General features: G+C 35.0%; 1 protein-coding gene across 7 annotated transcripts in view; it reads left to right on the top strand.

The window, feature by feature from the left end:
* Slc4a10 (solute carrier family 4 member 10) overlaps positions 1–23,129 on the top strand; it is a 260,215-nt gene that overhangs the window by 126,943 nt on the left and 110,143 nt on the right. For all 7 annotated transcript variants that reach the window (XR_016537258.1, XM_090342743.1, XM_090342746.1 and 4 more), the window contains exons 3-4: positions 1,424–1,570; positions 13,087–13,225. Coding sequence is in view for 6 of the 7 variants with exons in the window: in XM_090342743.1 (XP_090198869.1) it covers positions 1,424–1,570; positions 13,087–13,225 (286 nt within the window). In the remaining variant the exon portion in view is untranslated. The remainder of the gene's footprint in view (positions 1–1,423; positions 1,571–13,086; positions 13,226–23,129) is intronic.

Raw genomic sequence — 23,129 nt, 5'->3', positions numbered from 1 at the left:
TTCATCATATTTTGCTCCTCATCCACCCATCCTAGATTCTGTAGTTAGCCATGCCCATTGAAGTTTTTACTATGACACAATTATTTCTTTGATCACATCATCTTTATTTATCTCAAATGTCCTGGATGAACACCAGACTTGAGAATTCAAAGATACTTTGGGATGAGAAATCACATACAGCTATGCAGTGTGTAAGATGAACATGGATTTAGGAGACAAGCTGAAGACAATGGCAGAGGACAGAAATGGTCTGAATATGAAAACATTTGGATATTTTATTCAGAGAAAATATTTAGAGAAATAAAATCTGCATACTCTAGGTTAGAGTGAAATAAAGCAATTGATATAGATGGGTTTATATTTGTTCAAACATATACCAACATTCAGGGTAGCTAAGATGTGAGACAAGATTATAATTAGAAAGCAAGAAACAAACCAAAAATAAAGCAGCAAGAAAGGTAGTCTAGATTATAGTGAGATGTGATGAGTAGTTGAATAAAAGGAGTATATTGAAGGGGAATATTTTTCAAAAAATTGTGAAGATATGAACTGTACAACTTGTGGGTGGCCATGAGTGGGAGGGACTAGAAGAGAGTGAGAGAACAGGAGACACAGTATTAAAGGAAATGTACTCATTACCTGACTCTGCACATAACCTCCATAATAACAATAAAGTAAACAAGTAAAAACTTGTGAAGACATTTAAAAATCAAGCATAGTTGCAACATATATAGCCAAATAAGTACTGTTACACTCTCAAGGCTACATGTTGGAAAGGAACTTTACAACTCATAAGGGGGATTGGAGGAGAGGGAAAGTGGGAGAAAAACATAGGGGGTAATAATATTCGACAAGAAATGCACTCAGTGCCTTACGTATACAACTGTAATCCCTTTGTACATCACTTGACAATAAAATTACATTAAAAAATAAATGTTTCTGATAGACTTAATGAGGGAAAATGCTAGAACACAATGCCAAACCCTCAGTTGTATATATCATAAACATAAGAAACAATTTGCTGCAGGGTGCATGGCTCACTCCTGTAATCCTAGCTACTTAGAAGGCTGAGATCTGAGGACTGTGGTTCAAAGCCAGTCAGGGCACTAAAGACCATGAGACTCTCATCTCACTAGAAAACTGGAAGTGGGGCTGTAACTCAAGGGGTAGGGCTGTAGCCTTGAGCTGAAGAGCTTAGGGACAACACCCAGGCCCAGATGTAGGGCAGTAGCCAGGAGCTGAAGAGTTCAGTGAGAGCGCCCAGGCCCAGAGTTCAAGCCCCATGAAAGACAAAAACAAACGAACAAAAAAGATACAATTTGCTGTATTGTGCTAAGTTCAATTTCCAGTAATTTGTAAATCATCATCTTCAGTGTTCTGGGATAATTTACAATTTAATTTGTTCATTTTCTTCCCAATAAAGGTCATCGAACACTATTTATTGGAGTCCATGTGCCTCTGGGAGGAAGAAAAAGCCACCGACGTCATAGGCATCGTGGTCATAAACACAGAAAGAGGGACAGGGAGAGAGACTCAGGACTGGAGGATGGAAGAGACTCACCTTCTTTTGGTAAGTTTTATTCTCATAAGGATGCATAAGTTTATAATAATATACTAGCTTCTAGAATCCATGTTTAGTGATCATACCTTGTTCTCATAAAAAGGTTTATTTATTTTTTTATGACTAGAAAGATGGGGACAAGAGGAAATAGAAACTCGATCATTGTTGGTGTCCCTCATTTGTCGAAATCAGTAGAAACCTTGGGCTCTCCTAGCAGAGATTTTCAATAGAGCAAAACCTAGATACATAAGGCCATATAGTATGAGGCTAAATTAAAGGACCTCCAGGATATAGAAACAAAAGCCATATAATGGGTTATTGCTGTCCTTAATGTTCTATGTTATCTCTCAATTCTTTTGCTTTCCCTTGGTTATCTCATATTGTTACAGTATTTTACCTTGTTATCTGATATATTGTATATATGCTTATTTGGTTATTCGAAATAGGATAGGGAAGGGGGGAAAACAAGATGATTGGTGGGAGTGGGGGAGAGGGAAATGGGGACCAAGACATGAGAAAGGGTATCAATGTTTGTGAAGTAATGCACCTTCAATCTGGTGAATATAATATAACCCTTCTATTAATGACAGTAAAAATATATGGAAAAAAAAGAATTGGAAAGAAATAGAAACTTAATCATTGTTTCAAACCTGTACATATATATCTTCTTTGTGAATTGAGAATTGGTTTTGTTTTATACTACAAATGCTACTGTTGAAGTAGTAAAGCTTAGTTTCACAACTTGGCAATATGCAATAATTGTTGTTTAAAAAGGGGAAATTGTGTTTGCTAAGTTCCCATTGACACTATTACTGATTCTGCCCACATTGCACTTTCAGCAATGTTCTATTTTGAATATTTTTTCTTTGTAAGTACATGCAGAATGCTAGAATATATGTTTTATAGTTTTCAAAATGTCCAAGTGCTTCTAATTCTTAGCCTCTGCTCCTTTGCTTTTCTTTTAATGCACATGCTCATATACCTTTCACAATCTTTCCAACTCCCAAGTCTCTAATTATCTCACCCAGTTCTTGACTTCCAGCTTCTCTCCTTCTTGCTTTTTTTTCATCTATTTTACTGCTATATTTTATCTTTCTTACCTTTCATTTTAATTTCCTTTCTATATATGACTTATTACATGTAATTTTAGTAACATGTTATAATAATAATCCTTCTATTTTAATTCATTAATACCTTCACCTGACTTTAAAAGCTACAGCTGTGTGAGGAGGCAGTTATAGTTGTCCATTTTCTACTTGCCTCCTCATGTGGACATCATGTGTGCAGAGTCATGCAGCAGGCAAGATTTGAAGCATTATAAATTCTGACTCCAGTGAGCCTTCAGCATTTTTATTCTATTTTACTGCATATCTTTGGTTTGAAAAATTATTAATTTTTCCAATCTTCTTCACCATTTTCTCAAATCTACTTATTACTATCATCTGCATTTGTACTGGGTTTTACTCTTTACTACAGAGGGTGGGGTCACTAACTAGTGTGCATTCTACAATCTAAGCTCTTTCCTACTATTCTTACTAGGCATCCAAATCCATCTAAGATGACTGTCTCTTGGGAAACTTCATGCCTTTTCTCCTCAAGAAATTGTTATATGATGTCTCCAGGATGTCCGCCTAGTGGTTAATCCTCCTTTTCAGGTCCTGCTCTGAAATAATACATCCCTTCTTAAGATGACAATTGGGATAGTATTTCAAGATAAGAAAAATAACAAAACGGATTTTTTTTCCCTTCCAATGTTGGCTACACAGTGCAGTCAATTGTCAGTTCAAATGCCCACTCTGCAATAAAGCTTGTAAGAATTGTGAGCTTGCCCTGAATGGAGGAATGCTTGTTGATTGACACCTGATTTTCCTGGCTACCACGTAGTTGAGGGTTCCTATGTCTTTCTTTCCTATTTAAAATAGTTTCTCAGACATTTTCAAAAGCACTCTCCTTTTATTGATTCAGAAATGAAATAAATTACCTGCATATAAAAGTTTGATGTAATATTTTACTTAAAAATTCTGTATTGTTTTATGCAATACCTGTTTTTATTGTTATGAAGTTCCTGTCTCCATTATTTTTTTTTTTGTCATTCATGGCGCTTGAACTCTGGGCCTGTACACTGTCCCCGAGGTCTTCAGCTCAAGGATACCACACTACCCCTTGAGCCATAGCACCACTTGTTGGGGTTTTTAGCACTCTTTGCCTCCTGACCAGCAGGAAGGGCAAAGAGAACACGTCCCGACTAAGAAGAGACCTAGAAAGGATAGGGCCGGCTGGCCACCATCACCCAGCCCTCCCTCTGCAGAGGGAAGACACAGATGCGCCAGGGAGAATGTCACAGCAGACTTCTTTAATGAGGAAATACAAGGGGCTAAAGTAAGACCAGGAGTCTATTAGCACAAAAGTAGGCAGGACAGGGGGAGGTAGGTGCGGTCAGAGAGGGCAGCAGGGCCTATCCATGGGTTCGAGGTAGCCTTATTTTACATCACAAACCACAGCCAAACCTCCCAACCAGGAGACAGGCAGGTTAGATCTCCAAAACCAGGAAGTGAGCACTGGGCCACGAGGTAGGCCTTTTACCCTTGACATGACGTGCCCCACACCACTTCCAGTTTTCCAGTGGTGAATTAGAGATAAGAGTCTCACAGTTTTTAGTGCCTGGGCTGGCTTTGAACCTCCATCCTTAGATGTCAGTCTCCTGACTAGCTGGGATTACAGGCGTGAGCACCACACCTGGCTGTCTCCACTATTTTTATATTTATATCTTTTAAGCTTGATTTCCTATAAACATTTTTGTGTGCATCTTTAATTTGGAGTATACTTTATAAAAGGTGTATTTACAAACCTTCCTATTGTTAATACTTTTTTTCTGTTTAGGGGTCATTTTCTTTTTATATCTGATCATATTTCATTTGCACAGATCTCTTCATTGTGCATACTAATTATCCACATGTTGGATTTTCAGTATCTGCAGTTCATGCTGCTCTGTAGTTATTCTCTGGTATTTCATTTGAATACTGGGAGTATCAATTCTTCATTTTATTACTTCTATAATAGCTTTTAATTTGGCTGTTAGATTTTGAGGTTTATTGCATTTTTCTTATTATTCATGCCTTGTCTTTCTCTTTCTACCTGTTCATTCCCAATTATCTTTTGTGATTCTATGTTTTCATACTCTTATAAATATCCCTGGATATTTCTGGACATAGTCTATGCCAAAGTAATTTTTCAAACTGGCATTCACTTTTGCCTATCAATATAATTTTCTACCTCTATTGTTTTGTACCTTATTTTCAGAGTTCCATGATTTTTATTCTGTTCATTTTTAAACTAGGCAAGGTATATCCTAGCTATCGCTCTTCAACCTATGTAGACAGGCCATACAATATGCTTCTTGTCTCTATTAATGAGTATAATGAAAACATTCAACTTGTCCATATAACACTTACTTCTGCCAGAGGTAGAGTGGTTAGTTGGGTAGTATAAAAAGTATAAAAAAAAATGTACTGGGCCGGGAGTTTGGCCTAGGGGTAGAGTGCTTGCCCAGCATGCACGAAGACCTGGGTTCGATTCCTCGGTACCACATACATAGAAAAAAGCCAGAAATGGTGCTGAGGCTCAAGTGGTAGAGCTTCTAGCCTTGAGAAAATCCAAGGACAGTGCACAGACCCTTACCTCAAGCCCACAACTGGCAAAAAATAAATAAATAAATAAAAATAAAAATAAATGTGTCCAATTCGCTTTGCGGCTTTTAAAAAAAAAAAGAAATGTACTTCAGCATCTTATTCTAGCATGATAGGATTGTTTTGTTCAAGTGAGTCAAATAGGATTGGATTGAGGATGTATTATTTTATATCTTCCAATATTTTCTGTTTTGTGAAGTTTGAGTATAAAATAAAATGAAATTTCATGTATTTTTCATATATAGGCTTTGTTTACAGTTAGTAGAAAGGGTATCAGTTGGATTAAGCTTTAAATACTTTTATAACTATTCTTGAGGCAATTCAGTTGCCTTAATAATTAGTTACCAAGACACTTGCTGAAACTGAAGCTGTGGTCTAACCATCATCCCAATTGACCTGGGATTTGATATTCTGCATAGTGAAGAAATAAGGGATTCCTATACTGAGTCCTTTCACAGACTTTTCTACTTACTTAAAGAATAGTTATTTTAGTTGGAAAGATTCCTCCTCCCCCAAATCTTTTGAAAATAACACTGAAGGTGACTCAGACTTCGTCGGAATTTAATTTTCAACTTGATATAGAGGAACGATTGAGAAAGCACCAGTCCCCTCTATTTTGAGAACCTGAAGTTTTATGTTATAAATTGGAGTTTGAGTTAGAGAACCAAAGTCATTAAGGTCTGTGTTAGCAGTAGACACCAAATTTAAAAGTCTTTGGAGGAAATTTTCATTTCATCTTATTTTATTTATTTATTCATTACTAGTATTAGAGTTTCAACTTGGGACTTTCAGCTTGATTTCTTGCTGGTCAGCTGCCACTCTACCATTTGTGCAATGACCACAGACCAGCTTATTGCTGGTAAGTTTGGAGATGGAATCCCATGGATTTTCCTGCCTTGAACTGTGACACTTTAAATATTAGCCTCCTAAGTAACTAAGATTACGTACATGAGCCTGAGGTGCCAGGTAAATTTTGGTCCTGTTGAAGTTTTGTCATTCCAATCTGTGAACAATAGCAAGCAGACCCTGTTTAGTTCTGTAATCCAGTCATGGAATGCTGTGTTGTTAGAAATATGGCTTTTTCTTTTTCTTTCTTTCTTTCTTTCTTTCTTTCTTTCTTTCTTTCTTTCTTTCTTTCTTTTCTTTTCTTTTCTTTTTCTTTCTTTCTTTTTGCCAGTTCTGCAGCTTGAACTGAGGGCCTGAACACTGTCCCTGAGCTTCTTTTGCTCAAGACTAGCACTCTACCACTTCAGCCACAGTGCCACTTTGTGCTTTTTTCTGTGTTCATAGTGCTGAGAAATCGAACCAGGGCTTTGTGCCTGCAAGGCAAGCATTCTACCACTAAACCACACTCCCAGCCTCAGTAACATGGTCATCTTAATGTTATATTCAAGTAAAAGGAAAGGTCTAAAAGAAATGGCCACAGAGATTATGCTTATTTCATAGCTATTCAGTACTTTTTTCCACTGCACCAGATCCAATAATTAGAAAATGATGCAACTCTTGGTTGTGTAAGAGAGATGGTGCTGATGTCATAATGATACAAAGTACTTTTGATGTCCACAAGTAAATTTAACTTACTCATGACACTATAATATATAGTTATTTGCACATAAGAATAGCAATTAATTAGTTCTCTATTGATATTGCATTGGATACAATTGATAGAAATTTTACATCATGCTATTTTCAGTGCCATCTTTTCCTCCCTTTGTATCATGTGAAATTATATTTTCAACTAGAAACATGAATGAGCTGTTTTAAAATGATCTTTTTGAATCATGTACTTTCATTCCGTGAAAATATTAAAAAGTAATGATAGGAATTTAAGATAGAGGAATGCTATATTTTTCCTTGAGCCTCCCAAAGAATGTAACAGATAAGATGACATGATTATATAACTTCTGTTAGTTCACTTCTACCAAGTGAACTAATCAATAGGTAATATAAAAATATAGCATGCAACAGTGCTATATAAGTTAGCACAACTTTGGAATTAGTTATAAATATTTTGTAGATTTAGATATTAAATTGTGTCCATACTTCAGGAAAAGTGAAGCAAAGTTTCAAAAAAATCCCACCATATTTCAAGCTGGAAGTAGTTGTCTCACATTTGTAATCCTACCTATTCAGGAGTCTGAGATTTGAGAATGAAGTTTGGAAATCAGCCCAGGAAGACAAATCTATAAAACTTTTCTGTTTTATTAACTAGTGGTGGAATACTTGCCAAAAGTGAAAAAGACAAGCATGAGGCCCTTTGTTTAAGTCCAAGTACTTGAATGCACACACACCACCACCACCACCACCACCACCACCACCACCAACAACAACAACAACACCACCACCACCACCAACAACAACAACAACACCACCACCAACAACAACAACACAACTAAACCTTAGAGATTTTTGGCAATCAATGACAATCTGCCCCTAGTTTAACTTCTACTTATATGACAGTGAATACCATTTTGCTTTTGGCACTGTGGTTTGAAATCAGAATCTCACAACTCAATCTTTTTACTCAACTGTTACTCTTCCCTTTGAACCAGAACTGCAGATTTGCTTTTTGCTAGGTATTTGGGAATTGCATGGGCTTTTTTGCCTAGGCTGGCTTCAAACTGCAATCCTCCTGATTTCAACCTCCCAGGTAGCTAGTATTCCAGGCATAAGCCCCAATGCTTAGCCCAAAGTATTTACATATTTTTTCCTGTGGTTTAAGACTAGTATTCACATGTTAAAAAAAAAAAGAAGCATAAAGGCACAACTCAATGAGGTATGACTCAGAGACATCTGTGTAGCTGCCTCATGGGGTCAGCACTCTCTGTAATTCTGTGTGTTCATTTCCAGTGTATTCTCTCTTTTCCAAGGGCTTGTCCTATACCAGTGTTTTGCTGGGTTTTTATTTCTTGTTTAATGTTCTATTTTTGGAATTCACCAAGATTCATTCACTTTTATGATTACATAGTTTATTAATGTGTTTTGTTTTTATTACTCATTCAACTACTGGAAAAATTTAAGGAACATACAATTAGGAGCTATTGTATAGTTACTGGGAATATTTCTATATTTTTTGGTTCAAATATGAACTTCTGATATCTAGGAATGCTATTTACTGCTGAGTTAACTTCAATAGATAATGCCAAATAATTTTCCAAAAGCGGGTATATATTTATACTCTCATTAGCAAATCAATAGAAATTATTCTGTTTTACAGTAATTTTATGCTTTCAATGTAGGCACTGTGGTAAAATATAATGTAATATCTCATCATTTTAATTTGTACTTATTAACAATATGGTTGTACTTTAGAGCGATTAGAATATCTTTTTAAGAAGCATAAAATACAGCCTTCATTTTGTTTTTGCTTTTGTTTCCATGGTCCTGGGGCTTGAACTCTCAACCTGGGCATTGTTTCTGAGCTTCTTTGGCTCAAGGCTAACACCCTCCCAATTGAGCCAAAGCACCACTTTCAGATTTTTCTGAGTACTTTATTGGAGATAAAAGTCTCATGGACTTTCCTGAGAGGGCAGGCTTTGATCCGTGAGCTTCAGATCTCAGCCTCCTGAGTAGCTAGAATTTCAGGCCTGAGCCATGAGTGCCAGACTCAAACCATTTATTTTTTAAATTGAATTTTCCCATTAATTTGTAGAATTTTAAAAAATATGTTATAAACATACTCCTTTTTAAGCATTTCTTGGTTGTAGACTTTGCTTTTCACTCTCACCATGATATCTTTTGATGTCTTCAGATTATACAAGAGAGGCTGTGAGGTTGAAATCTTTATTCCCTAGACAAATTTCTACTTTATATATTTATTAAATATAAAAGAATACTTTGACACCATATTCTTGGCCACAGTTTGTCCTATGATTTCAGTGGCTACTGAAAAATCAATAAAATAGCTACAAGAATAGGAAAGCATTTATATTAACTTAGAAATCTAATTTAGGTAGGACTACAATTTACATGATACATGTCATACTATTTAAAATTGTCTACTTTCAATAGATATGAAAATAGGCAATGGATAACAAATTTGAGCTACTGTTTTGGAAAATAATCTGAGCCTCTCCTTAATATGTAAAAATGTACATAATACAGGATGATAAGAAAAGGATATAATGAACAGAGCAAATACCTATAAATTATTTCTTTAATTTTTGTCAGCTCTGGGACTTGAACTCAGGACCTGGGCTCTGTCCCTGAGCCTCCCTGTGCTCAAGGCTGGTGCTCTTCCCCTTGAGCCACAGTACCACTTCTGGCTTTTTCTGAGTAGTTAATTGAAGATAAGAGAGTCTCACAAACTTTTCTGCCAAGGGCTATGAACTATGATCCTCAGATCTCAGCCTCAGTTATTTCTAATTTTAGAATGAAACATCAGAGACAGGAAAACATGTTGCTGAACAGTTTATCCCACTTCAAAAAATTATCATTTCCTATAACATATCTGCTATCAGGTGTCTTAGAGAAATCTTTTTCTACAATTGCTCACACTTTCAAGTCCTCTTATAAATATGAAGATAGTATTCTTTTGTGTGTGTGTGTGTGTGTGTTTGGGTCACTGGTCTTGGCCTTGGCTTGGGCGCTGTTCCTAAGCTCCTCAGCTCAAGACTACTGCCCTACCATTGAGCCAAGCCCCACTTCCCATTTTCTAGAGGTGAATTGGAGATAAAAGTCTCAGGTCCTTTTATGTATGGGCAGGCTTTGAACCTTGATCCTCAGATCTCAGCCTCCTGAGTAGCTATGATTACAGGCGTCAGCCACCACACTCTGCAAGATGAAGATGTTATTCTTCCAAGTTGTTTTGTCACTAGTATTTTTAAGGTGTGTAGTGAATAATCTCCTTGCTTTACAAGGGGAAACACCATTAAATCTTAAGTTCAAAGCTCAGGGACATAGCAATTGAACTTTGAAGGCCAGGTGCATGGTACTGTAGATATACAATTTGTTGATTCTGAGTAAACTGAAAAATGAATGGGAACAGTGATGTGAGAAATTTCTTCTGAGATGAGAGGAGCATTCAACTTTGAGTCATGTCAGCTAGGAGATGTGACCTCTGACCATGCTTCAAAATTCAAAGTAGGTTGTGTCATGTGACACAAAACAACTGTGTCTGCTCGCTATAAGCCCAAGATTCCCTCAAGTAACTATAAAATTACAGTTAGTGTGATTTCAATGTTTATGTATAATTTTTTTCAAGAAGGTCTAGACATAGATATAATACACCAATTTGAAAAAAAACAATTTATTTGATTTGAAAAAGCACAGGCTATTATCTAGACAGGGTACTTTTAGAATGAGACATGAATCTGAAACAGAACCACTAAACTTGTCATCATTCCATTATTTCTTAAGATAAATAATCTGAAGGATGAGTATATGAAGTATAAAAAGTATATTTGATCCAAGACCCTGATTACTTATTATGTGAGTAATTAAAGAGATTTGAATAACAGCTAATGATGTAAAAGTTGTATGTATGGAAATAAATAAGTTCATTTGTACTTACAACTTGTATATTCAAGTTCAGTTATGACTCTACCATTATATTTCCTCAAATAGTACACTTAATTAAACTTGATTTTTCAGTGCTAATAATTTATTGAAAACAGTCTATATTCCAAAAGGAAATTATTTATTTATAATTATAAAAAGAGTATATATTCCTAGAAATTCTCATATGGTTAAAAATTAGGTCAATCAAATCCTCTTACTCTTATAAAATTATTACAATAGACACTATTCTTATACAATGACATTCCTGTATATTAAGACAAAAAATTTAACTATCATGTCAGCATCAGTTTTCTAAAATTCTGATACACTCTTACAGAGAAAAGTTACTTGTTTTTTTTTTTTTTTTTTTGCCAGTCCTGGGCTTGAGCTCAGGGCCTGAGCACTGTCCTTGGACTTTCTCAAGGCTAGAACTCTACCACTTGAGCCTCAGCACCACTTCCAGCTTTTTCTATATATGTGGTACCAAGGAATCGAACCCGGTCTTCGTGCATGCTAGGCAAACACTTTAACCACTAGGCCAAGTTCCTGGCCCGAAAAGTTACTTTTTATATTAGCTGTGTTTACTTTGAACTTCTAGCTGCTTCTCAAGTAGATTAGATTTTTAGTATTATTTTAATTATTATTGAATTATATGTTCATGGGAATGAGAACACTGAGCAAGTTTACTTTCTACTTAAAAACAGAGTTCTTAGAAAGTGGCTGATAGTGAGAACTTTTGTAATTGAGACTTGGGTTCAATTCCCAGCATGGAAACAAAACAACAAAACGAAATTCCACCAACAAACATGTTGGCTTGTATACATTTTATTACATTACCTTATCTGGAAAGCAGTGCCTAAAGTAAATATAACAGGATAAAAGAAAATCTTTGTGTACAACACAAATCCTAGCTATAAATGACTATTTGTACAGTGTTCTGGTCTTTAATTAGGTAAATACTTATAAAGTGTTCTCTATACACTTAGGATATAGCAATGAAAAAACAAAGTCCCTAGTTTTGTAATTCATGCATTCTAAGTAGCTAAGACAGACATCAAATCAATTGTTTTATGATAAATTGATCATAGTTGAGAAAAGTATAACAAAGACAAATGAAATGTGCTGAGTTAGGAAATGGGACCCTAACATAAATGTTTGCATAGGAATGTACTTACATGTGTGTATGTGTATGTGTACATGAGTGTTTGAGTATATAATTTTCTGAAGATGATTAAATAATATTGCTAAGATAACTTACATTTAAATAGAGAGTAGAAAGATGTAGAGGAAAGTTAGAGAAAAATGTACATCTACAGACCCTGTATATAAGAAAGAGCATATTATTAAGAATCTTATAAGAGGGCTAAATGGGAAAATATTGCCTAGAATTCTCAAGCCCTCCATTCTATCCCCTGAAAAGTACATGAAGATAATGACAGCTGCTGTTCCTTGTGAATGGCTTGGATTTACTAATCATGCTCTCCTGTCACACAATCTACTGCCTTCTGTGGGAAGAAGGGCTTGTGGAACCAATGTAGACTGTGGTGCAGTGTAAGGAAAACTAAATTATTTTAATCATGCAATATCAAGGAAAAAGGTGTCAGATGATAGAGCTAATAAGGCAGGTAGAAGTTATAGTTCCAATGGAAATATTTACTTGTACATAAATTTAAGTAAGTTTTATATTTATATTATTAAATTATTATTGTGTGTATTTTTTCACCTTTGCCCTGTAAGAAGCTAAATATTAGAATAAAATTAGCTTAATAAGTGGTATTTAAAATAAATGAGTTGTTTACTGTATTTCCTTTTGAAAATGTATTTTGATTATCTTTAGTTGTACAAAGGTCTTTCAACATGTCAGTTTATCAGTACAGTTAGTGTCAATCAATTTTTATACCTTCCATCATTCTCCCCCTTCTCATCTATCTCAACCTCACCCATCAAGTTTTCTAGTTCTGTTTTCATGGATGTATCTTCAGTATTATGACTATTTACCCTTTATTTCTCTCTGCTCCTGTTTTCTAATTTTTTTTGTATAGAAACAGTATGAATTCTGTGTTTTGATCTTGTGATCTTATACTCTTTTATTAAATAGATACATAAAAGTAATATGCCTGGATTTCTGTTTAATTCTCGGAGAGTGATTGAATAAGGGCACATAAAAGCATGAATACTTAGAAACAGAAATACAGTGAAAATATTTATGAAGGTAGTTTTCTGAAACAAGATCTGACCATGTAACCAAGGGCCTCGAACCCAAAACTATATCTCCGACTGTCCTCAAATTTTCAGCTTAGAGTTACAATAATAAATGTTCCTATTTCTTATGTGATATAGATACTCCATCACAGCGAGTGCAGTTTATTCTTGGAACTGAGGATGATGATGAGGAGCACATTCCTCATGACCTATTCACAGAACTGGATGAGATTTGCTGGCGAGAAGGTGAGGATGCTGAGTGGCGAGAAACAGCCAGGTGAGGACTGGGGTTAAAGGGTGAAGGAACACTAAATAATTTTCGTGTATTAGTAAAAGAGATTCCCAGTCCCATGATTTTGCAAGCATCCGTGCTTGCTGCTGATTTTTTTTTTTAATCTTGCTCATCTGGCCTGGGCAGATCCTATAATGGGATACGGGTCAGAATGAAATCTGAAGGCAGTAATTATAAGTAAACAGTGACGCGGAGCCAGCAACAGCTGCGGTCCCACACAGCAACTTAATTTATGTGTCATCAGCAAAACAATAGAAATCTACAAGTAATTTATTTCTGTCTTTTCAGCTGCTGGCTTACACCCCAATTGGCAATATTTATGTGGTAATTTGAGTGTGAGACTTTTTAAAATAAAGGGCAAACGTTAAGAGGCTTTAGGTACAGTTCTTGATTTCATGGACTGGTTGGTGAGAATACAAATGTTTAATAATGTGTTTCTAGGGTATAAATACATTTAAACAAGTGCTTTTCAAAATGTCATTTCCAGAATTATTTTTTCCAGCATTTGTAATTAATATTTGTCTATTGCCATATAACTCATGAATTACTGTAAAAATGTAATTAACTCAATTTTCTCACGATTTTTCATTTGCTTTTGCACATTTTCTCATGTAATTAACTTTATTTACAGACTATAATGGATGTATGACAGAACACACAGTACTCTACCTCAGATTCTAATTTAGACAAGACAGCTAAGATGCAAATGCTGAATCATGAATGCCGCTGCTATGCATAAATAACTTGTAGACACACCTAGGATTGTCACTTACCTAATGTTTCCCAAATTTTTATGTGAACATGAACTGCCTGACATCTTGTTAAAAATGCCAATTTTGTAAGTCTTAGACATAGTCTCTGGTCCTGTGCTTATAACAAGCTCCCAGCTGATGCTCTGGCCAGATGGTTTTGGCTTGAAAATCACACTTTTGATTAGCAGGTTAGCAGGTGAAGGAAGAGGGCAGGACAAGCCTGCTGGGCCAGGTGACTCCTGAGATGAGTCTTGAAGGTGGAATGGGATTGCGCTAGGCAGAAAAGCAGAAGGGTAATATATTAGGCAGAAAGAATAGGGTATTCTGGAATAGATTACTAATGCAGTGTTGGCTATTTTATTAGGTTTTTCATGGTAAGAAATTTTATCTATCAGACACATATTGTTAGAGGTCTTCAAGGTATAATAGCTTTCTTCCTTCCCCCTTCCTTTCCTTTCCTCTTTTCTTCCCTATCCCTATGTCTTCTCTCTCCCCCTTTCCCTTCTTTCCCTCCCTGTTTTATCTTCTCCCTTTCTTCCCTGCCCCCCACCTCCTCCCACTTTAAACAGCCCTGTCCTGTACATTGAATTCAGGGCCTCACTCTTGTTAGGCCAGCACTCTACAACATCCTTTTGCTTTTAGTTTGGTTTTCAGAGACAGTCTCCAGCTAACTTTGCCTGGACTATCCTCAGACTCATCCTTCTTTCACTTGCTGAGTAGTTGGGAATGTAGGCATGCATGAACCAGGGAATGTGGCTGCAGTAGTACTCTAGAAGCTAAAGTACTCCAATAATGTTAAACTTGTAGTTGCATATACTTACGTACTTATTATATTATGTACTTATTATATACATATTGCCTTAGTTCTATCTGACCAGGATTGGTGTGGGATTAGATGTTCAATAATGTTATGTTCAATAATAATATTAGGAGTAATACTGGCTAGTTTGATATATTTTGAGTGATATATATACTTATATATATACTTATATACATATATATATACTTATAGCTCCATTTTATTGAAAATATTAAAAGTAAAGCAAAAATCTAGTATGTCTATCATCTACTTCCTCCTTGTTAACATTTAAAAATAAAACTCATAATTGCCAATATTTAGCATTCAAATAGCATAGAGTAATAGAAATGCCATAGCATCCTCTTGAGCTTTTACCAATTAACATCTTTGATTCTTTTAAAGAATTTCATACTAAGACTTACACATAAATGCGTGCTCTTTTTCTTTTTATACAAGACAAATTATACAATATACAGTGCTCATAAATTATGTTTTCATGTGATATCTTTATGGAAATTTCTTTATCATCAATAACAACTGACACAACCTTCAGAATTTTGACATTGCATTCAGTTATATAAATGAACTTTAGATCATCCTGAGAGAGACTTTATTTAGTCAGCCTTGAGAGGTATTTAGATTGAAATTCCCATAAAAATATTTTAGTGACTATTTACACAAACATGTTGGCAATATTTGGCAAGTATTTGTATAGGATATGATTTTATCAGTGTGGTTTTTTTGTAAAATACATAGTAGACCTTCTTTTAGTATGATAGATATTGCAAAATGACCACCATAAAATGTTTTAGTAATTTGTATTTCCACCAGCAGTTTATGAGAGTGTCTATTTTCCTCAAAAATCCTTGATGTACTAAATTACTAGCTAAAACTTGCTATTTTTTTCTATTTTATATATGACATATAAATATCATCATTGTTTCTTTTCTTTAATCTTTACATACGCACTTAATTTTCCTTGTGAATGTTTATGACTGACTTCCTTCATGTTAAGTCTATTTGCCTTTTTGAATTGAAATGTGATATGGTAGTTTGTTAATACAGTTTTAAAAAAATGTTACATAAGTTATTGGGTTGACTTGTGCTACTTATATTGAAATATTTTAAATATAAAGCTAAATTTACAATAGCTGGTATATAACTTTGAGCAACTTGTTTGGCAATACTGAGGTTTGAACTCAAGACATTGCCCTAGGCGGGTTCTTTATTTTTGCTGTTGGCTACATTTTGAGATAGTCTTCCTTTTCATCTGGAGAGGTTTGGACTTCAGTCCTCTTGTTACATTTCCTGATGTACTGGAATGACGAGTGCATGCTTCTGCACTCTGCTTTTCTGTTAAGATGGGGCCCCAAGCATTTAACCTGGGTTCACTCTATCCTACCTCCTAAGTGGGTAGGGTGACAGGCCTCAGCCACCGGTGCTGGGTTTGTAACTTGGTAAATTTTAATATTAAACATGTTCTATCTTATTTTTGTTCAACTCCATCAAAAACTGATTACAAAGGAGTTTCAAAAACACAGGATATACATGCTTAGCATTATTTAGCAACAGGACAGCAGTAAATGATCATCACCACAATTCAGTATTGTGATACCTGATGTTTAATCATTGTAAAGTTGTTGATAAAGAAGTTGAAATGCTCACTTCCTTGTTTATGATTATAAGCATCTCCCCTCCATTGGTTGCAGGAAACACTGCTTTTGGAACACATGAAATCTCTTCAATCTATTGCTAGAAGTATCTTTTGAAAGCACATTCTGCAGATTCTTTTTAATCTGTATCCTTCAAAGTAGAACTAAGAAGTAAGATTCAAACATATATTTTGCATGTGTTACTCCCTTAGTCTTAGAATTGTTTGGTAATTTAGGTGCAATCTATTAGCTTTTTGCTCAAGTCTGGTTTTCTACTACCTGAGCTAAACTTCTACAAGTTTGGGGTTTTTTGTTTTTTGTTTTTTCAGTTCCTGGTTAATTGAAGGTAAGATTCTCACAGAACTAGCCACCTATAATTCTAGCTTCTCTTTATTTTTTTATGTTTACTACTTCTATTTTATTTTCTAATGCTTGTTTACAAAATCCCCAAGTATTTTTTCATATATTTTATTGTAATTAATAGAAGGGTTACATTATATTCACCAGATAGAAAGTGCATTACTTCACAAACATTGATACCCTTTCTCATGTTTTGGTCCCCATTTCCTTCCCACACTTTCTCCCCTCAACATGTTTATTCTGGGTCAAGTTAGATCTAAAACACTTATAAAGAAATACAATCAATGAAATCCCTTTAGCTTTTTCCTTTTATCTTGTCATCTGTAATCATCTAAAATTTTTGGCCAAACAATGATTTCCATATCAACTTAAATGTTTTTTGTAATCCTAGCTTCTAAGAAGGTTGAGATAGAAGGATCGAGGTTCAAAGCCAGCCACTATTATCTCTAATTAACCATCAGAAAACTGGAAGTGTCACTGTGGCTTCAGTGGTAGAGCAGTAGCCTTGAGTGGAAGAGCCAAGTTCAAGTCCCATGACTGGCAAAAAGAAGAGTCTCAGAACTTTCCTGCATGGGTTAGCTTCAAACTGTGATCCTCAGATCTTGGCCTCCAGAGTAACTACGACTACAGACACAAGTCACCTGCCTAGTATCCATTCCTTTAAATCAGAAACTTCAAATTTTCCCTTCTGATAAGAGAGAGGAGATAACAGAGACAACACTAGAACCTGGTTCTACCCCTCTGTCAGAGTTGAGCAGAAAGGATTTTACCAGGCTCTAATAGATTAACTTTAGTAATGTATTTGTCTTAAACCACCAGAATACAGTACTGTTTATTTGTAAGGAATAAAAGAGACAATCTAGTTAATCTAGTTTGCGTCCTCTATTAATACTAGAAAAGACTTGTGTTTGTAGCTATGTTTTTGGAACCTTATGCATGGCACAGCTGTTTGAGGTTCAGGGAGACATCTGATGAGCAATCAAAATAGTAACAGACATTGAAGAGGAGGGTAGACAAATTTTGGCTGAGATACAATACTTCAGGGAAAAATTGAATATATTTATTGAGGACTTAAAACTGAAGTTGGTCTTAAAGTGGTGGAAGTAATTTTGTTCTTGCTGCCTTTGTTCACTTAAAAAAAGATAATTTGAGTTAATTCATGCATCCATCTGAGTTTTCAAATGCAATTTAATTCTAATGAATCATTAGCATAATAACTTGAAGCATTTCTTTCTTTTGGTTAGTATACCAGGTGGGATTAATAAATTTCTACTTTAATAGTGGAAATAAAAGTGATGTCTCATTGGCACAATGCACCTGTCACATATCACATATTGAATAATTCATGGCCTTTGTTGTTGCCAAGTAAAACTTAAGCAAAGTTTTCTATTTTGAAGGTAAATTTTTGAATCAGAATTATTTAATAAATGTTTGTGAAAACCAGCTGTTCAGCTTTTAAAATGCTAAATGGAACATATGAGGAGGCTAATGAAATCAACACAATTACAATGTCCTGCTTATAAATATCAATGTTATTAATAGAAAAGTGAGCAGAGCTGCCACAGCTGTGCAGCAGTATAGACAACATGCTTGACTCACTGTGATTGCCCTTTAAAAATGCCTCCCACTAATGAGCACAGAAGAGGCAAAGCAGGGGGTAGCAGTCAGGCCTCTGATACATACATGTGGCGGGGAAAAGGATTATTACATCAAAATAGTTTCATTAATGCTTGAAAGGCCCTTGAGATAAAAATTCCTAAGTGTTCAAGTCAAGATTTTTCAAAGAATGTAAAGTGTGAAGGTCATGTGAAGTAAGAACAGTTAATGTCCTATGAACATTGGGTTTGGAGACTTCAATTCCCTTTTAGGAGGAGAATTGGTAGTCAGTGATTACACATGTTATTCTTTAATCTCACACTAACTGTATTCACCCACCCATCTTGTACCCCAATTCTCCTGAGAGAGGGTGTCTCCTTTTGGGCATACCTGGATTGCTTCCATAAAGCATTACTTTTGGAGACACAGAAATTCCTTTTCATTTGGGTAGAATGAGAGAATAAAATTTCCTAGAAAAGTCATATTGAGTTAGCGGTAGGAGAATACACAGAAAGAGTTAAATTCTCTAGAAAAGCATCTGTTCCTCACTGGTAAAAAGAATTTTCCTTTGAGAATTTTTAATATAAATATTATAGAGAAGATTATCATCAACTTAATCCTCAAAGAATTCATGAAACACATATTTAATGCTGGTTAGTAGAAAGTAACTTCAATGTTCTATTCATGGACAAAAACAGAGTCAGACATACTGAAGGAAATAAAAATAATCTGCTCAGAACTTAAACCTACACTTGCCCCATGTAGAAAATGTGTAATTAGCCTACAAGTTTTTGTTTTCTTTTCTTTTAGTTTAGTTTTTGCATTGTCTACCAATCACATCCATGCTCTGGGACTCTTATTTGCTTTAGCTTTCTATTTAAACAAATGTCAGCAAAGTTTCTGTGGAAACTGGAGCAAATTACAGATATTTAGGTCATTAGCTTTAGTAAAACATTTTGCAACTCAGAGTATATTCCATGACTAAAATTCTAGACTAAAAGGTCTGTTCCCATTTAATTTCTATCTTGGAGATAAAATAAAATAAAAAAGACTCCAGAAAAACTGAGATATACTTATGATATATATGTATGTACATATACATATATTATTTTTTAATATAGTCTCTTTAAAACGTGTATTTAAATGCCTCAACGTTTTTGGCATCATTCTGGAGTTGGCATACAGCACTGAATTTTGAAGTGTTCAGTATTTTTAGTAACTTGATATTTGTAACTTGTGGGTTCCTTTTTATGGAAAGTACCTTCTGTCTTCTCCCATAACATTCCTAAAACCAGTGGGTAATCAAACCATCCATGCATGTAGCTTGTTCTTGGTCATTTTAACTACAAAACTGCTCAGAACTTCCGAGACTACCCACTTTTCACATCAACCCACCATTCAAACAAACAACTGCAAAGGAAACAGTAAACCACTTGGATTTGTCTGTAAAATGTTATTTCAGATGCACACATAGATTAGTGGAACAGAATAGAGAACCAAAAACCAAGTACCTCCCATTTTTTTCACACAGAAATAAGAAACAACAAAAATGGAAGAAGGAAGTATGAATATTCAATAACATGAAAAAACTCAACTAAGAAAATGAATGAAAGTCTCAGATGTTTTTCCAAACAGGATACAAATAGGACAAATAGATTAAAAAGATACCTAACGTAATCTTTAGAAAAAAAGCAAATTAAAACTATGTGATAATAGTATATGGCTATTCCAATAGCTAAAGGTTATAAAGCTATTTAAACTATCTAAATTTAAATTCAGGTGAGAATATAGATAAACTAAATCTCTTATATATATTGCTGGTGCTAATATAAAATAGTATAGAATCACTCTGGAGAAGTTTTGCAATATCAGAACCACTCTGGAAAAGTTTTCTGTACCAGAAAAGTGAAAACATGTTCATACATAAACTGCTGTGGGGTGTTCATAACAGATTTTTTTTATAAATATAAAACCTATGAACAATTTATATGTTCTTACAAGACTTTGATTTATTTATTCTTTTTAAAAACTTAAAAAATTGTTTTTATTTTTTTCTATTTTTTAAAAAAATCTTTAGCACACACTATATTTTTATTTTTATTGTTATTGTAGAGTTTATATACAGAAGGGTTACAGTTACACAAATCAGATAATCGATACAATTCTTTTCTGAACCATATCTCCCCCTTCCTTGTTCTCTCCCAGTTTTTCCCTCCCATACCCGCCCACAAGATATACAGTTCATTTTCCACATAGTACATTTTTTTTTTATAACAGAACATTACTAAGCTGTAAAGGGGTCAAACTATTGATACATGCCACAACTTGAGTGGATCATAAAAGCCAAATCTTAGTGAAAGAAAAGTCAGTTTTGAAATGGTTCAAACTGCATTGTTCCATGTAGATAATATTCTCAAACATGGAAGGATAATTTCTCATTTCCAAGTGATAGGAACATAGGAGAGACTGGGAATAGAAAGGTATATATAAAGAATTCCCTTTGTGATTGGGGAACAAGAGTATATCCTTTTCATTGTTCTTTTTAATACTGACTATTATTTTAAAGGGCTGTACAAGGGGATAGCAATTTAACACACCCATCTAAGTGCCTGGGGCTTCTTGCTCACAGATCAAGATTGACTGAATACATAGATAAAAAAGTTTCATAACAATAGACTTAAATGTTTAGAGCATTCTTAAAATTATTTTAAATTATTAATATTTAAATCAATATTTCACTTCTATAAGAGCCAAGATGAAATGACATGACAGTCTAGTCAGTTATTTTGTCATCTTTATTCTTATCAAGAAGAGATATTTAATAATGAATTTTTTATAGAAAGAGTTTGATCATGTTACATGAAGAAAGCATTTAAAATGAAACTTCATGCAACTTGCAAATAGTATTATCATATGTATCATTTATTGAGTTATCTCCTTGAGTAATTATGAAACTGTGATTTTTGGTATAGTTCTGACAGGAATTGGGAGAGCCTCAAAACCACTTTGTCTCCTGACAAGGCCACTGCAGGAGGGTTCAGTTTATTTTTTGAATTTGTTCAATCTATTGAAATTCAATAAATCTAGGTCTGCAAATGATATATATGTCATAAATATCCAGTGACCCTGGGCATAAAAAGTCTCCCTACCCTGCTTCTTTCTTTGATATTTCACTTGAGTAATATTTTAGACACAAGAAGTTAGATGTACTTTTATGTTATGGGTGATAGAAAATGCAATTCCAGAAACCTTCACTGAGGATATTATCATTATGGAAAGGAAAATAGTTGCTTTTTTTTTTTTTTTTTTTTGATGTGTGTTTGTCATGGGGTTTGAACTCTGGGCCTGGGCACTGTCACTGAGCTCTTCAGCTCAAGTCTACCACCCTACTCCTGGAGTCAAGGCCCCACTTCCCATTTGCTAGTGACTAACAGGAGATAAGAGACTCAGGTGTTTTTTGTTTGTTTGTTTTCTTTTCTTTTGTTTTTTGGTGCCCAGGCTGGCTTTGAACCAGATCCTCAGATCTCAGCTTCCTGAGTAACTAGGATTATAGGCATGAGCCATTGTACCCGGCAAAAAGAAATTATTTTCTCCAAACACTATTATACCCTTTCTCAATGCTAAGACTTCTTACCACCCAACAGCTAGAATTCATAGCTAATATATATATGTATATATATATATAATAGTAGTATAAATGATGCTCTGCAGATTCATATTCTTTTGCCCTATTGTTCAATTGTGTACCAGAATATACAAGTTGATAGAAGGTTTAATTAATATTGTAGCCCTCCCTTGGCCCTACATTGAGGAAGTATTATCTAAGCCCATGCTATAGCATAGGATGTTTTACTCACAAGGAAGAAACACAGCACAGCAGGTAAGAAAAACTTAAAAGGAACATTTCTGAAAAACAAAACAAAACAAACCCAAAACATTGGGGAAGGGGGGTTGTCATGGGGCTTGAACTCTGCCCTGGGCACTGTCCCTGAGCTCTTTAGCTCAAGGCTACATCCCTACCCCTGGGCCTGGGTGTTGTTCCTGAGCTCTTCAGCTCAAGGCTACCACCCTTGAGTCACAGCCCCACTTCCCATTTTGTAGAAGTTAATTGGAGATCAGAGTCTCTCAGCTTTGTATTGCCTGGGCTGGGTGAGAACTGTGATCCTCAGATCTCAGCCTTCTGAGTAGCTAGGATTACAGGCATGAGCCACTGGGCCCACTTTTCTGAAATTTTTGAATGACTTTAGGTATGGATAAAAAAGTAAATGTTATATCAGTTGTTTCCCTACAAGCACAACCATAGATCTTGGGGCTGTAAATGATTGTACAAATTCAGTCCAGTCAATTGTATTATCATGGGAAATGGGCACAGGCTCCGAGAACAACAAAATTCAAAATGAATTGGTATTGAAACTTGCTTTGAAAAGGTCACTGACTATGTCATCTTGGACATATTTATTCATATATTGAGTTTATCTCATCTTTTCTTTTTTTAAAAAATATGGGTGCCAGGCATACACTTCAGCATGTAAGCAACTCATTATAGCCTATTGTCAATATTTCAGTTTTGATTTTTGAGACAGATTTAAATTCCCCTTTTCTGAGGTATCCTTGAACTTACCATTCTCCTACCCTGTCTTCTAAGTGGCTAAGATTGCACATGTGTGCCATCGTGCCTGGCTTTGTATTATCTTTATACAGATGAGAAAACTATTGAAGATGATTTGAAA

Source organism: Megascapheus bottae, chromosome 12 (assembly GCF_031878675.1).
Source record: "Megascapheus bottae isolate mThoBot1 chromosome 12, mThoBot2.hap1, whole genome shotgun sequence".
NCBI lineage: Eukaryota > Metazoa > Chordata > Mammalia > Rodentia > Geomyidae > Megascapheus > Megascapheus bottae.
The sequence above is the reverse complement of the archived record's forward strand: the minus strand, read 5'-3'. Positions and strand labels throughout refer to the sequence as shown.